This window comes from Mytilus trossulus, chromosome 10 (assembly GCF_036588685.1).
Source record: "Mytilus trossulus isolate FHL-02 chromosome 10, PNRI_Mtr1.1.1.hap1, whole genome shotgun sequence".
Lineage (NCBI taxonomy): Eukaryota > Metazoa > Mollusca > Bivalvia > Mytilida > Mytilidae > Mytilus > Mytilus trossulus.
Window position 1 is genome coordinate 32,198,487 of NC_086382.1, and position 14,072 is coordinate 32,212,558.

The 14,072-nt window shown below is 32.4% G+C and overlaps 1 protein-coding gene across 3 annotated transcripts in view; it reads left to right on the forward strand.

The window, feature by feature from the left end:
* Window positions 1-9,547, forward strand: part of LOC134687221 (uncharacterized) — a 35,012-nt gene extending 25,465 nt beyond the window's left edge. For 2 of the 3 annotated variants that reach the window (XM_063547347.1, XM_063547349.1), the window contains exons 7-10: window positions 4,633-4,754; window positions 5,469-5,609; window positions 6,333-6,410; window positions 7,667-9,547. In XM_063547347.1, the coding sequence (XP_063403417.1) occupies window positions 4,633-4,754; window positions 5,469-5,609; window positions 6,333-6,410; window positions 7,667-7,816 (491 nt within the window). In that variant the 3' untranslated portion in view covers window positions 7,817-9,547. The remainder of the gene's footprint in view (window positions 1-4,632; window positions 4,755-5,468; window positions 5,610-6,332; window positions 6,411-7,666) is intronic. The other variant, XM_063547348.1, reaches the window with a different exon arrangement.
* The last annotated feature ends 4,525 nt before the right edge of the window (window positions 9,548-14,072 follow it).

A 14,072-nucleotide genomic window follows, 5' to 3' on the forward strand; every position in this document is an offset into this window, starting at 1 on the left:
TTAAAAATAAAATTGTTCTGCTGTTCATGTCAAGATACAGTATGCCTAGATGATAGTATACTTCCTTACAATAGCTCTTTTTCTTTTAAAAAGTTTTTCTTTACACCTAGATTTTAGAAAATCATTTGTATGCTGATGTTTGCTTTATTGTGATATTAATGCAGTATTAATATATACTTATCTAATTCTGTATGAAATTGTTCTTTGTTAATTTTTTGTGATAGATTTTCACGGTACATGTACTTGAAGTGATAGATTGCATCGCTCATAGAAACACATAGACGCATAATGAAACAGTTTGAATACCAGTGAGGTTGTATACCGTTGTATAGTATTTTAGTTCTAATCTTTGTCCTTGTTATGTTTGTAAGCAGATGCTTATTAATTATTTGTTAGTTCTTGTAATTGATGTCAATGTAAAATCAATAAAGAATATATCTAACAATGTACTTGATGTTTGAAGGCAGGGGCAGATCCAAAATTTTGATAAAAGAGGGGGGAGGCTAAAATCTTAAAAGCCTATGAATAGAGCATTTGATAATCATTTTGGTTGTATGCTTAAAAAAATCTTATACCAGGTAAATTTGGGAACCTTTGAGATTTTCTTTTTTTGTTAATGTGAGTAGATACAAGAAGATGTGGTATGAGACAACTCTCCATCCAATTCACAATTTTTAATAGTAAACCATTATAGGTCAAAGTACAGTGTTCAACACGGAGCCTTGGCTTACTCCAAACACCAAGCTATAAAGGACCCCAAAAAAGGACTAGTGTAAAACCATTCAAACAGGAAAACCAACAGTCTAATATATATAAAAAATGAGAACCAAGAAACACTTGTGATCCACATCAACAAACGACATCTACCGAACATCAGCTCCCTGACTTAGGACAGGAGCAAACAAATGCAGTACTCATTTTGTTTTGTCAGAATATGGAATCCCAATTTGGTGTTTAAGAAATTAAAGGGTTGATTGATTGATATTTGCTTAATGTCCAGTGGCAAATATTTTATGCATGTTCAGGATGGAGTAACTAAAAGACTATGTGAAACTGTTGTTCATATCGGAAAACAAAGTTGTTGTCACATCATTGGTTTAATTTCCTTTGTTAAGAATATATATATATATGTTACGATGTCAAGGAATAGAAGTTCCTTCATAATATAATTTCCAAATGGAAACAATAGTATGGAAAATTATTTCCAGTGGAATGAATATTATTGTAAATGCTCCCAACGGAATAAATGGCATAGAATATTTGTTCCAACAGGAATAGGTATTATGATATTGTTTATAACAAAGTCTCTATTTGGAACTTCTGTTAGGTGGAACAAATATACGTTGACAACAACACTAGATTTAAAACTGAGAAGGAAAGGTAACACCCTGACACTGAAAGCTTTATTATTATAGAGCCTAATAATATCTCAGTAGCAGGAGTTCAAATCCCAGCCAGGGAAGAACAAAGAATTTGCATCTGCAAATTAACAGATCTAACATTGTTGGGCTGTTATTTTTACCAATTATATTGATATAGGAAGATGTGGTATGAGTGCCAGTGAGACAACTCTCCATCCAAATAACAATTTATAACAGTAAACCATTATAGGTCAAGGTATAGCCTTTTACGCAGAGCCTTAAATAAGTTCACACATAACAGCAAGCTATATATATACATATTTATATTGGCAGGATGATCTGTAATGTAAGTTTAGAAGGTCTTGTCCTGTCCTATTGTCTGTCCTTGTTCTTTAGCTATATATAAAAAAGAAGATGTGGTATGATTGCCAATGAGACAACTCACAGACCACATTTAAGAGACCAAAATAACACAGAAATTAACAACTATAGGTCACTTTAAGGTATGCATACCATGGAAGGAATTCCATTGATAGATAAGTTTCAGTATGATTTTATATAGAGTGCTTTGGTCTGGAAGCTTCTTTTTTATCACAGACTTTTCTCAATCAAAGAAAATCTTATATCAGAGAATATAGGTTGAAAGTCAACAATGGAATAATTAGAATTAAAAAAAAATTTTTTTTTTTGGGCATATATTTCTTTCAAGAAAAGCAAAAAGGTATCAAATGAATATTCCAACTCATTAGTCTATAAAGTAACCATGGCAAGAAAAGAAATAAAATTGAGAATGGAAATTGGGAATGTGTCAAAGAGACAACAACCCGACCAAAGAAAAAAACCAAAACACAACAGCAGAATGGTCACTTTAAACCTTAAAAACAAATAAAATAACTAAATATACAAAACCCAACATGGAAAACTGAATACTAAGCAAAATAAGGTCAATACATGTACATTATGTATTTTGCCTGTTTTTAAAATAATATCTTAAGTTTTATTCTTGTTTTCCGGTTGTAAATTTAGAATAAGCTTGTTAATATATTTTTATGACAACTGCAATTAAATGCTGAGTTCCATGTGGTATGATTGCCAATGAGACAACTCACAGTACACAAGACACCAGAATAACACAGAAATTAACAACTATAGGTCACTTTAAGGTATGCATACCATGGGAGGAATTCCATTGATAGATAAGTTTCAGTATGTTTTTATTTAGAGTGCTTTGGTCTTGAAGCTTCTTTTTTATCACAGACTTTTCTCAATCAAAGAAAATCTTATATCAGAGAATATAGGTTGAAAGTCAAGAATGGGATAATTAGAATTCAGTATAATTCTTTCAAGAAAAAGCAAAAAGGTATCAAATGAATATTCAAACTCATAAGTCAATAAAGTTCTACCATGGCAAGAAATGAAAAAGCTTAAAAAAAATAAAATAACTAAATATACAAAACCCAATATGGAAAACTAAAGACTGCATGAGCATGGAGGCGGCGCTCATGAAGGTGTAATACCACCAATTACTCCCTCAAATTTAGAATGTATGTGAAAGTAGGCTTACTCGGACAAAAAATAATGCATTTGATGTCAGTGTTCACCTAAACTAACCAACACATTTGCAGAAATGAAACTTTTGTTGAAAGAGAAATATATTAAGACCATTTTGAGCCAAATGTTACCTGTCTAGGAGTTTGCATTTAAAATTGAGGATTAATGTGCTCCATGGTATACTAATTTAAGATTTCCAGAAAACCAGGGGTTATTTGCTCTAGAAAAGAAATCAGATCCTGCTTCATATGAGACATTTGTTGTGTTGCTTATGTAAGTACAATCTGGTGATATATCTAATTTGGTAGGTCACATTTGAGGAGAAGAAAAGAGAACAAATTGATAAAATGTAATATATATAGGGCAAGTTTACAAATGAAGGTATAAGTAGATTAGACATGTACACAAATGTAGGTCACTAAAACTGGCACATATAAGTGACAGTAAATAACAAAAAAATCTACATGATGATCAAGCAATACAATGTATTGATATACCTAGTACCAGAAGATGCATCATATATAATATTCATAGACAATTTGATTTGTTGACATACTGGTTCCCAGATATGATCTCTGTTTCATATCATAGAGACATAACTTGGGACTATTACCACTATATAAACATACTATTGCGGTGAAAAATGAATTCTGAAGTAGGCAAAAAGTTAAGGTAGTACATAATTTTAGTATAAGTTTAAAGTCTAACAAGTTCAGGTCATATAAATGTTGGAAAATGCCGCACAGCACTATGTTTTGACCTTTGAATAGAATGGTAGTGCATATCGATTTTCCATTCTAGGATATGTTACTTTTCATGAAAAAAATACATAATAAACGTGTCACAGTTTTAACCACAAAGGGAGTTCTTAATTAAGGCAAATTGTATTGTCTATATTTACAGAAATGAAACCTATTTAGACTGCTTGAAAATATATATCCAACTGAAATGATGCATGTATAAAACTGTAAACTATTGTACTAATAACAGGTACACAAATAATTTTTTGCATTATTTGTACTTGTGCAAATAAAGTCTCCCATTACCAAGCTTCCATGTAGAGCAAGCAGTAATTAGAATTTTCTTTTTTGTGTTAACAGTTCGTTTTGGGGTCCTCTTTGTGGTGTGTGTTTAAACTTTGAAAAAAAATAAATCTGATTTGGATTTTAACAACTTAATTTTCATGTGTCCCATGTAAATTGCAGGATAATAACAATGTATGTACATTGTCTGAATATATAAAATGTATTTGTACTCGTTATGTATATACTAGACCTATTGATAGTATATGAGATAAGTACTTGACCACCAAAACTTAAATGAGGTTTCAATTTTTGCTATATTGAGAAAATTCCTTTTTAATTCATTTAAAAGGTTTCAAATAAAGTTTAAATTATTGCTACAACCCTGTTGCATTTTTTGCAATAAAAAAAACCTCGCAATAATTTCTGAGTTGACAGTAGTTCTGATCTGATAATTTTGTCCAGAGTTACAGTCGTTGTACTTGAAAAATTCACTCAAATAATCAAGTTTCCACACTTTTTTCATAATGCTTGAAGATTTTGACTAGCTATTTCTAATATAGTTTACACCATAACATGTTATTAATCAAATATAGCATTTTGTTCAAGTATAATTAAATTTAACAGATAGGAGACTGAATCCCCATGCAACACTCTCGAAATGCTTGTTCAGTTTACATTTGAATTTCTCATTTCAGGGCATTTAGCAATTGTGAAGAAAAGAGCAAGTAATAAACACTTAAATGAAGGTGATGACACCTGTATACTTGATGAAATTAACACAGAGGTCAATGAATATTCAGATATTCCTGAGGGCACAGTAAGTTACTAATGAATATTCAGATATTCCTGAGGGCACAGTAAGTTTCTTATGAATATTCAGATATTCCTGAGGGCACAGTAAGTTACTAATGAATATTCAAATATTCCAGAGGGCACAATAAGTTTTTCATGAATATTCAGATATTCTAGAGGGAACAGTAAAATATTAATGAATATTCTTCATTTTATGCACACACGAAAAATCAGCACAAGTTGTGAATTCTATTTCAATCTCATAAAATATTTTTAAAAAGGGCTGGATGCAGATCCTTGGCTAGCTATTAGTTTTTCTACTCTACAAATTGTAATTAGGAATAAAAAGTATTATGAGTGTTATCAAATTACATCAGTAGATTTTTAATCAGAAATAGTTTTGCAATTTTTAATTATTGCAAATTTTGCTTACTTAATACCATTTCAAGACAAAAACCCAAACTTGCAAAAAGCATATTTTGCATGTTAAATATATGTCACAATAATACTGTCTACAGTACTATGCTACCAAATTTCTAAAACATAACTTAAATTAAGTACTCTGCTAGTTGTTGAGTGCTCTGCTTGTAGTTTTGCTCTCAACATACAATCTGAACACTCAGCTTCTTATTGAGAAACAGAGGACACCTTGTCTTATCTTTCTCAACTTACAAGCTGAAAATGTTAATATCGGTTAAATCTCATAAATTAAATTTAGATTTTTTCATTGATGTTTTAGGTAATTGGCATTATAACTTTAGAAGATGTGATTGAAGAGCTCATCCAAGAGGAGATAATAGATGAAACTGATATTTATGTTGACATTCATAAAAGAATACAAGTAGCAAGGGCACAGAGAGCAAGGAGAACAAATAATTACGTAAGAAATTATCAACTCTATCAAAGATTACTAGAAAAATACACTGAACACAAAAAGAAAGCAAAAATGCACAAAAACAAGAAGAATTAGAAAAAACAGGGACTAACCTTGACATCATAAAACTTTGTCATTGACATTTTCTTTGAAAAACTATATTTAAGTACACTGACGCTGTTCCAAATCTTATATTAGCCTCTCAAGATTTTTCACTCAGATTAATCCAACATTTGGGACCATAACGCTGCCCCTACTGGTAGACAAAAGTCCCACCCATTTCCAATTCATCAGTCTTGACCTATGGAAGTAGTTCTCTTCTGTCTGGAGGTGTAAAACAGTTGTGTCTAGTGTTGTTTACATACTTTTTGAAGCAGGAACTGAAAATATACGTTGACATTTCAACTTTTGCGGGATTATTAATTAGTTGATTTAGAATTTAAAAAAATTTCACTAAATATAGTCATATGTTATAGGGTAAAGCCTCGTTGCGCAATCAGCAAGTGGCAAGTTATTTACATTTTCTGCATTTATAAGTGATCATATTAAAAGGTGCTTTTTGATTGGATACAGCCAGTTACAACTCAGACCAATGGACATCATTATACCTCCTGGGAATGAAATTTTATCTTATTCCCCCAAGGGTGGAGAGAAGGTGACTCAATTCCAACCCTTGGCTAGGGAAGTTGGGTATGCATTTGTTGATGGCTCCTTAATTTTTTTTCTCAGGTTGAAAGTCAGATCTCAATCAGAAGTGATACATTTTGTAGTAGTCAGATGCCCAATGATGATTTTTCTTTAGTTGATGTAAGTGTCCTTTGTCCTAATTATTGTATGCTGCATATAGCTATTGAGTAGATTCAATTGTACTATGGATTTCTTTAAGCATGTACATGTATTTTGGTTTGTTTTGCTGTATTACTCCATTGTTATATGTGTTTCACCCTTTTCCTTATTAACTTGTCTATTCAGTTCCCGTTAGTCAGCCACTCTGTCTGTATTTATGACTGTCACTATTTCTGTCAAATAAATCACAATTTTTTAAAGCACATTTTATTGCTAGTTTGTCACAAAAATTGAAATTAAGGTTCAATATGCTATTCCTAATTGATTGTCTATGAATAAAATGGAAAAATAATAAAATTGGTTAAAAACAAATTTGCAATTTTGTAGAAAAAAAACCCCAGCATTTCATTGAAAATTGATGTATGGGTAAAACGTGCTTTATAACTTATTAACACCAACCAATTTTTACAGACTGCATAGCTTTTAGATATTTGATTTATTTCAGAATGACACATCATAATAGTGCATAGTACAATATTTAACTAAAATTATATCTTCTCACAACATTTATAACAGATTAATATTTTATTAACACCATTTTATATGCCATTCCTCACTCTTGCTTTAATGATTTAGGTTCTCAGTTGCTGTGTGGTCTTTTAAAAGTAGTCAATCCAATGTATCATTAGTTTGTCAACTCTGAGGTTGTGAGTTCAAATCCTTCACATGCTAGGTGTGCTGGACTCCAATCTGGATTGAAAATAGTCAATATTTCTACTGAAGTTTGGTGGTTGCTACTTTAATACTTATTTGAAAGGGGGCTGTTGCTAGGGTTCTGTTACCCCACCCTTTTCAAAAAATTTCAATTTTGAATATGTATATACCTTTTCATATATTGTGTAGGTAAAAATGTAACTTTTTCCCATATTGTTGAGATTTCATGTGATGTGTAATGTAAATGTGGAATACTAAAGTGCCAAAAGAGAAAAAAAATGTTGATAAAAAGAGCAGAGAACACCAAGAAAGATGACAGACCAAGAAGTTATGGGAACTTTATTGACCTAATCATGTATTTCTGATAGTTTTACTGACCTATTCACATATTTTCAAGCTTGAAAAAGTGACCTTTTCCAGCGGCACATTCTATTCCTTGTATATAGGAAGTGCCCCTCCTTTAATGAGGATGTGACATACTATGATTTGATGATATTTTACCTATATATTTGAAGAACAATTTCTTTATAGCTTTATCTAGTAATTTCCTGTTTTCTTTGCAGTTGATGAGGAGTAAGTCTCAGCCAGTAATGGAAGAAGACGGTCATAAAGAGGTCAAAGTAGAACGCCATTTATCTAGGTCTTTAGATAACCAAATAGACGAAACAACTGATGAAAATGCTGCACTTTTACCACATGTGTCGTTAGCATGATATATTCACATAACACATGTTTTGATTAAGTATTATTCTGCCATTTTGTCTTTATTCTGTACAAATATTCTTATGTCATATTTTACATCCACTCTAGGAGTGAGACTATAATATATTACATTTGTCTTATGTTACACTCAATCTAGGAGTAGGGCTACATTGGAATCACATTGTCCATTCGTCTGTTTGTCAGAGACATTTTTATGCCCTATTTATGGGCATTATGTTTTCTGGTCTAACTGCATCTGTCTGTTTGTCCGTCTGTCCCACTTCAGGTGAAAAATTTTGGTCAGGTAGTTTATGATGAAGTTGAAGTCCAATCAACTTGAAACTTAGTACATATGTTCCCTATGCTATGATCTTGCTAATTGTAATACCAAATTAGAGATTTCCCCCCATTTTCACTGTCCATTGAACATAGAAAATGATAGTACGGATGGGGCATCCGTGTACAACACATTCTTGTTGAATATTGTTTTGACTATCACTGACTATAACTTTATACTGTACTTAGTGTACTTCTGATTCTATCAAATAAAGATAAATCCTAACTTTTGAATGTATATTGTACCCCTATGATAGAAGAGGGATGAGATATTTTCATGTGTGTGTGTCTTCCTTCCATTTCTTTTAATCCACATGCCTGTACCATTTCTGGTTGAACTTGGTTAATGGTAGTTAACCATAAATATATTGTCACATCAACTAAAAAAAGCACACATGTTCATTTGATATATTAAGGGGGTGGGGTAGTAGGGGTCATATCCCAGAAATCCTGGGCTTAAAAACATGAAATCCTGAGGTCCTGAACTTAAGGAAATTTAAATCCTGACATCCAAAAGGACCCAAAAGGACCCAAAAGGACCAATCTTGAAATCCCGAGCTTGAAAAAAACCTGATCCCAGAGGTCCTAAGATTTCAAAAACTCAAACCAAAGAGTGAATATGTGTGGACACCGCCAACAATAAATGTAGGATTGCTATGTCTGGCTTTTTCAGCAAAAGTCAAAGGCTCAACAAAAATGTGTGAACAAATTTCCTGATCCTAGCTCATGACATATTGTGGACAGGGTATGAATTGGCTTTTGGTGCATTTGTTTATTGTTTTGTATACATAATTATGCTTTAATGTCATTGTTCATATTTGACAATGAAACCACTTTGTGCAATATTCTTTTCCTGCTTTTTTCGATGTTATCTATTTTTTCTGAATCATGCAGTTTTCTGACTCACCTTTTTCCTAGTATTTACATTGGCATCAGAGACATCAGTAGATTGATTTGCTGTGCCTAATTTGCTGAATTTCAGTAATATTTACATTTTACCATTCATATCTTTTTATATGCAGTTAATTTCTTGTGTTCAATTAGTACAGAAATGCTTTTAAATAGCTTATTTCTATAGAGTAGGGACCTGTCACTCACCTGTGTTGTCAAGATTGTATACTCCAACTCCAAGCCCACTAGAAGTACAATTCTATATTGTAGTTACTCAGACCCCATAGATGTTGTAGTACAGGTATATAATTCTGATGCCTACTGGAATTTTAAAATACTTATATACAAATATGCATATCTATTAGCTCAATGGGGGTATCAAAAGTGGTGTAATAATATAAGTACTGTGTACTGCTTTGAAAATAGACAACTTTTGAGTTCGATGTATACCACCAAAAAGTTTGGTTTTAGTGAACTTCACTCATGTGTTTAGGGGTGTCATCACTTTTGTTATTATGTTGAGAGAATGTTTGAAAAAAAATAAAATGCTAAATTGCACAAATCATTTGACAAAATAATTTTTTATAACTGATATTCAGCACTGCTTTCATTAAGGAATTGCGATTAAGTACTTATAGACCAAATATGAATTCTAGTTTTTCATGCATAATGACATCACAAAGGAGCACAAAAGGAGTCCAGTAAGACCCCTTTTTGGCCCCAAAATATAGCAGTTTTACAAAATTGTTAAAATGTAAACTTTTAGTTATTTATCATGTTTATTGGACAGTAGAATGGTTCTGCTACATAAATATGGGCTGGTTTTGACGATACAATGCACATATATTGGGTACTAGCACCATTAAGTCATGCTTAATTACTGAAATCTTCAGAATACTAGCATTTTAGTCAAATTTTAGACGGTTTTCATGTAAAACGAAAGTGGCCGCCTACGTGTTCATCCTAAATATTGAAATGTAAGTTGTATATTATGATAATGCATAATATATATAAAGGTTGAGGATGAACACGGATGCGGCCACTTTCATTTTTGACAAAACCCATCTGAAAAGTGACATTTTGCGGCATATTTGATAGATTTTTCATATTTGAGCTCGAATCAGATCGTTTTTAATGACTATTAATCAGTTTAAATCTTTCACATAAACTAATTGATTCAAGTGAAATAGACACTTTAAGTGTTTAAAAAGTGATCAAGATATTTCGTCAGATGAACCTTAAATTTGAGGCCGAAATTGATCCTTACTGGACCTACTGCTTTACTAACTTTTCCGGTGAAGGACATAACTTGAAAATTGTCTATTGTCTTACTTAGTTAAATCTAAATAGAGGGATGTCTTATACATTTTGTAGATGTCATTTTCAAGATATATTATTTGTTGTTAATATATTATCACATTTTATATTCTGTGTTCCTTATGTTTGCTACTCTGAATTAGATTTTTTACAAATAGTCAGATTTAGAGTATTAATTATTGATATACTTGTATTATACATGTATAATTTTTATAATAAACCTTGTTAAATTTAATTTTAGTTTATTTAACAACAATAAACGAGCGGTCTTAAGCAGTCCTTACAGTCAAGACTAATCACCAGTAGCCATGCTGATTCCTGAAGTGGTTTCAATATGTATAAGTTTCTGATTTGGTCACTTTAAGGGGAACCACTAATGGTAGTTCAATGATATTTGATATGCATTTGTAAAAGCATTTGCACATCTCATTACTATGGACATTATTTTGCCTAGGATACTTAGTCTTCATCAATTGACTTTTGCAGTTGCTTTGTGTACTTGTTAAAGGTTGTGTCAGTTTTATGGGAAAATGGCTTATGATAACTCAATTGTATTTGGTATGCAGTTGTTTAGCACTTGCATTTCTCTTTTTCATGGAGATTATATGGCACTCCCCTCTGTCGTTGGTTAATTAGGGCCCCGCCAAAGGCAGGTCGCCCTATAGTGATCAGTCTGTCCGTCCGTCTGTCCGTCCGTCCGTCCGTCCGTAACACTTTCGTGTCCGCTCCATATCTAGAGAACCATTATGATTTCATACTTAATACTTAACATGATTATTAACCAACACCAGAGGGTGTGTCATGTTGTATGTACAACTTCCTAGGTCAAAGGTCAAGGTCAAAAACTTTGGTTTCAGTTGACAACCCCGTGTCCTGTGGTGAAGATCGTGTCCGCTCCATATCTAGATAACCATTATGATTTCAAAGTTTATACTTGACATCCATTTTAACAACCACCAGAGGGTGTGTCATGATGTATGTACAACTTCCTAGGTCAAAGGTCAAGGTCAAATACTTTGGTTTTCGAGTAGACAACCCCGTGTCCTGTGGTGAAGATCGTGTCCGCTCCATATCTAGATAACCGTTATGATTTCAAAGTTTATACTTGACATCCATTTTAACCACCACCAGAGGGCGTGTCATGATGTATGTACAACTTCCTAGGTCAAAGGTCAACGTCAAAAAAACTTTGGTTTCAGTTGACAACCCTGTGTCCTGTGGTGAAGATTGTGTCCGCTCTATATCTTGAGAACCGTTATGATTTCAAATATTATACTTGACATCCGTTTTAACCAACACCAGAGGGTGTGTCATGATGTATGTACCACTTCCTAGGTCAAAGGTCTGTCTGTCTGTTGGTCTGTCCATCGCTAACAAATTGGATCCACACTATATTTTGAGAGGACAGCTGCTATTATTTCATACTTTATACCTGACAAACATTTTCACTTTAACATATATATTAACCAACACCAGAGAATGTGTCATAATGTATGCATCCTAGGTCTAAGGTCAGTCTGTCGGTCTGTCCATCCGTTCGTTGTTCTTAACAAATTGTGTCCGCTCTACCTCTCGAGAACCGTTAATATTTCATACTTTATACTTGGTGGGTCATAACATATTGTTCAAACATCAATCCATATATCCAGAAGTCACCTTAGAGTAGTCAACAATGAGTTCACATCATGCAGTCATATCACTATTATACTATGAAAGTAAGATGAGAATATTTATTAGTTTTAACTTAAAATCTTAGAACAAAATCACACATGAGACTATGTAATAACTTCAAATAATGCTTCATATCAGATTATCCATGCAACTTATATACCCCACGTTATTGACAGCGGGGCCCACAGAGATGGCTCCCATCTCAATGATATCTAGTTGAGTTTGAAATCTATAGATTACATGTTAAAATATTGCCATTTTAATATTTTTACATTTGCATTATTCTATCGAAACAACATACAGGGAGCCATTTCTTTGCATCAAAAGTTTATTAAGCTAGGTGCCCTAAGGATAAAATGCCAAATGTTCAGTGGTGAAACTATTTCAAAACGTTTACAATGGACACTAGTTGATGGCTTTGAAACAACAGATGCAATCTTATCAAACTAGTTGAACGCTGGCCCTTTGTCCATGTTAAGCTAATAAAACATCCAATGAAAGAGAAATGATGATCTTTCTTTATGAAGACACATAAGAACACATATTATTAAGACCTGTTTATAAAAAAAACCTGTGAAAATTGGTCAAAAATGAAAATGACTTGTTTCAATTCTTTGGTATGTATAATTAATCTATGTGCTCAAAGTGATGCAAATATCTTGCGTATATTTATATACAGGATAGGAAATTTGTAGACTGGATTTTGTAAATTGTTGTGGTTTAGAATACACAAAAAGGGAACCTTTCAAAAAGAATGCTGCTGAAAATTAACATCAGTTCTGCCCTTTGAAGATCTACAAATATTCTTCAAGCAGGTGCACGAAGTAAGTTGCTTGTCTTTAAAGTATGCTTTTCTTGAAAGCTTAAAGGCTCAAGGTTGAAAACTTTAAATCTAATTACATTGAGGTACCCTCTTTTCCTTTTAAATTGCCAAATTCACAATTCACCATACTATAAGTTATTTTACACCTTGTTCAACTCAGATTTAAAAAAAAGAGTGTATGTCAAGTCGAATTTCAAGGTCAGGTCAAGGATGTTGTTACCATCTTGAATTTTGACTAAAAATTTTAAGCTATTAATTAATCAATATTAAAAATAAGGATATGTAGTATCATTGCCTTTGAACCAACTATTCATCCTAGTCCAAAAGAGTAAAGGTAGGTCATTGTGTATAATGAAAACATGGTGGACAAAAGGTATAGCTCCTTCAGTTTTACTGGCTCTAATATATGCTCTCTTTTTTAGTTCAATTTGAAAGGATTAATTGCAAAGTATTTGTACAAAATATTTTTCATATACAGCAAATTTAGAAATTAGAGTGCATTTATTATTGAGATGTTTCAGGAATGGAAAAAAATGTGAATTTTATTATTGTAATTTTGAAAATTTTGCAAAAAGGTCAATGTTTCTATTATTAGAATGTGAGTTCTCATTATTGAAAAACTCACCAAGTTGCATTATTTGCATTAATAAAAATAATTTCTGAAGTAAGTGTAGATGTAACTGATACTTCCATCTGCTGGTACTGCATTTTCGCTATTTTGTGCATTTTTCCTTTGATCTTCTTTTATTTAATTTTACTTATCATGCTACTCACATGAGATGATAAATTATTGCTAAACACTAAGGAAGCACATGGCGTTGCTAATGAAATTGACAACATCGTCATAGGTAAAATAGTGATAAACAGATTATTCTTGGTCATCTCAACTGGGTTGCTTTTCTTGTTTCGCAGTCACGACTCAAGTGAGGAAATCAATCTCGTTGAGATGATCAACAATAATCTATAATTACTATAGCTGCAAAAATAGGTAAAGTGGCATTCCCATGAACCACAAATGTCAAAAAAAAGAAAAAGAAAGTTCTTTCATCTTTATAGTAAAGTCCTTCAAGGTCTACAACAAGAACCTTCTTTTTCTATCATCAAATAAAATAGAGAATGGGAAATATGTTAAAAAAAACAACGACCCGACCAAACAACAGATAACAGCTGAAGGTCACAAATGAGTCTTCAACACAGAGAGAAAATCCTGCACAAGGAGATGGTCCTCA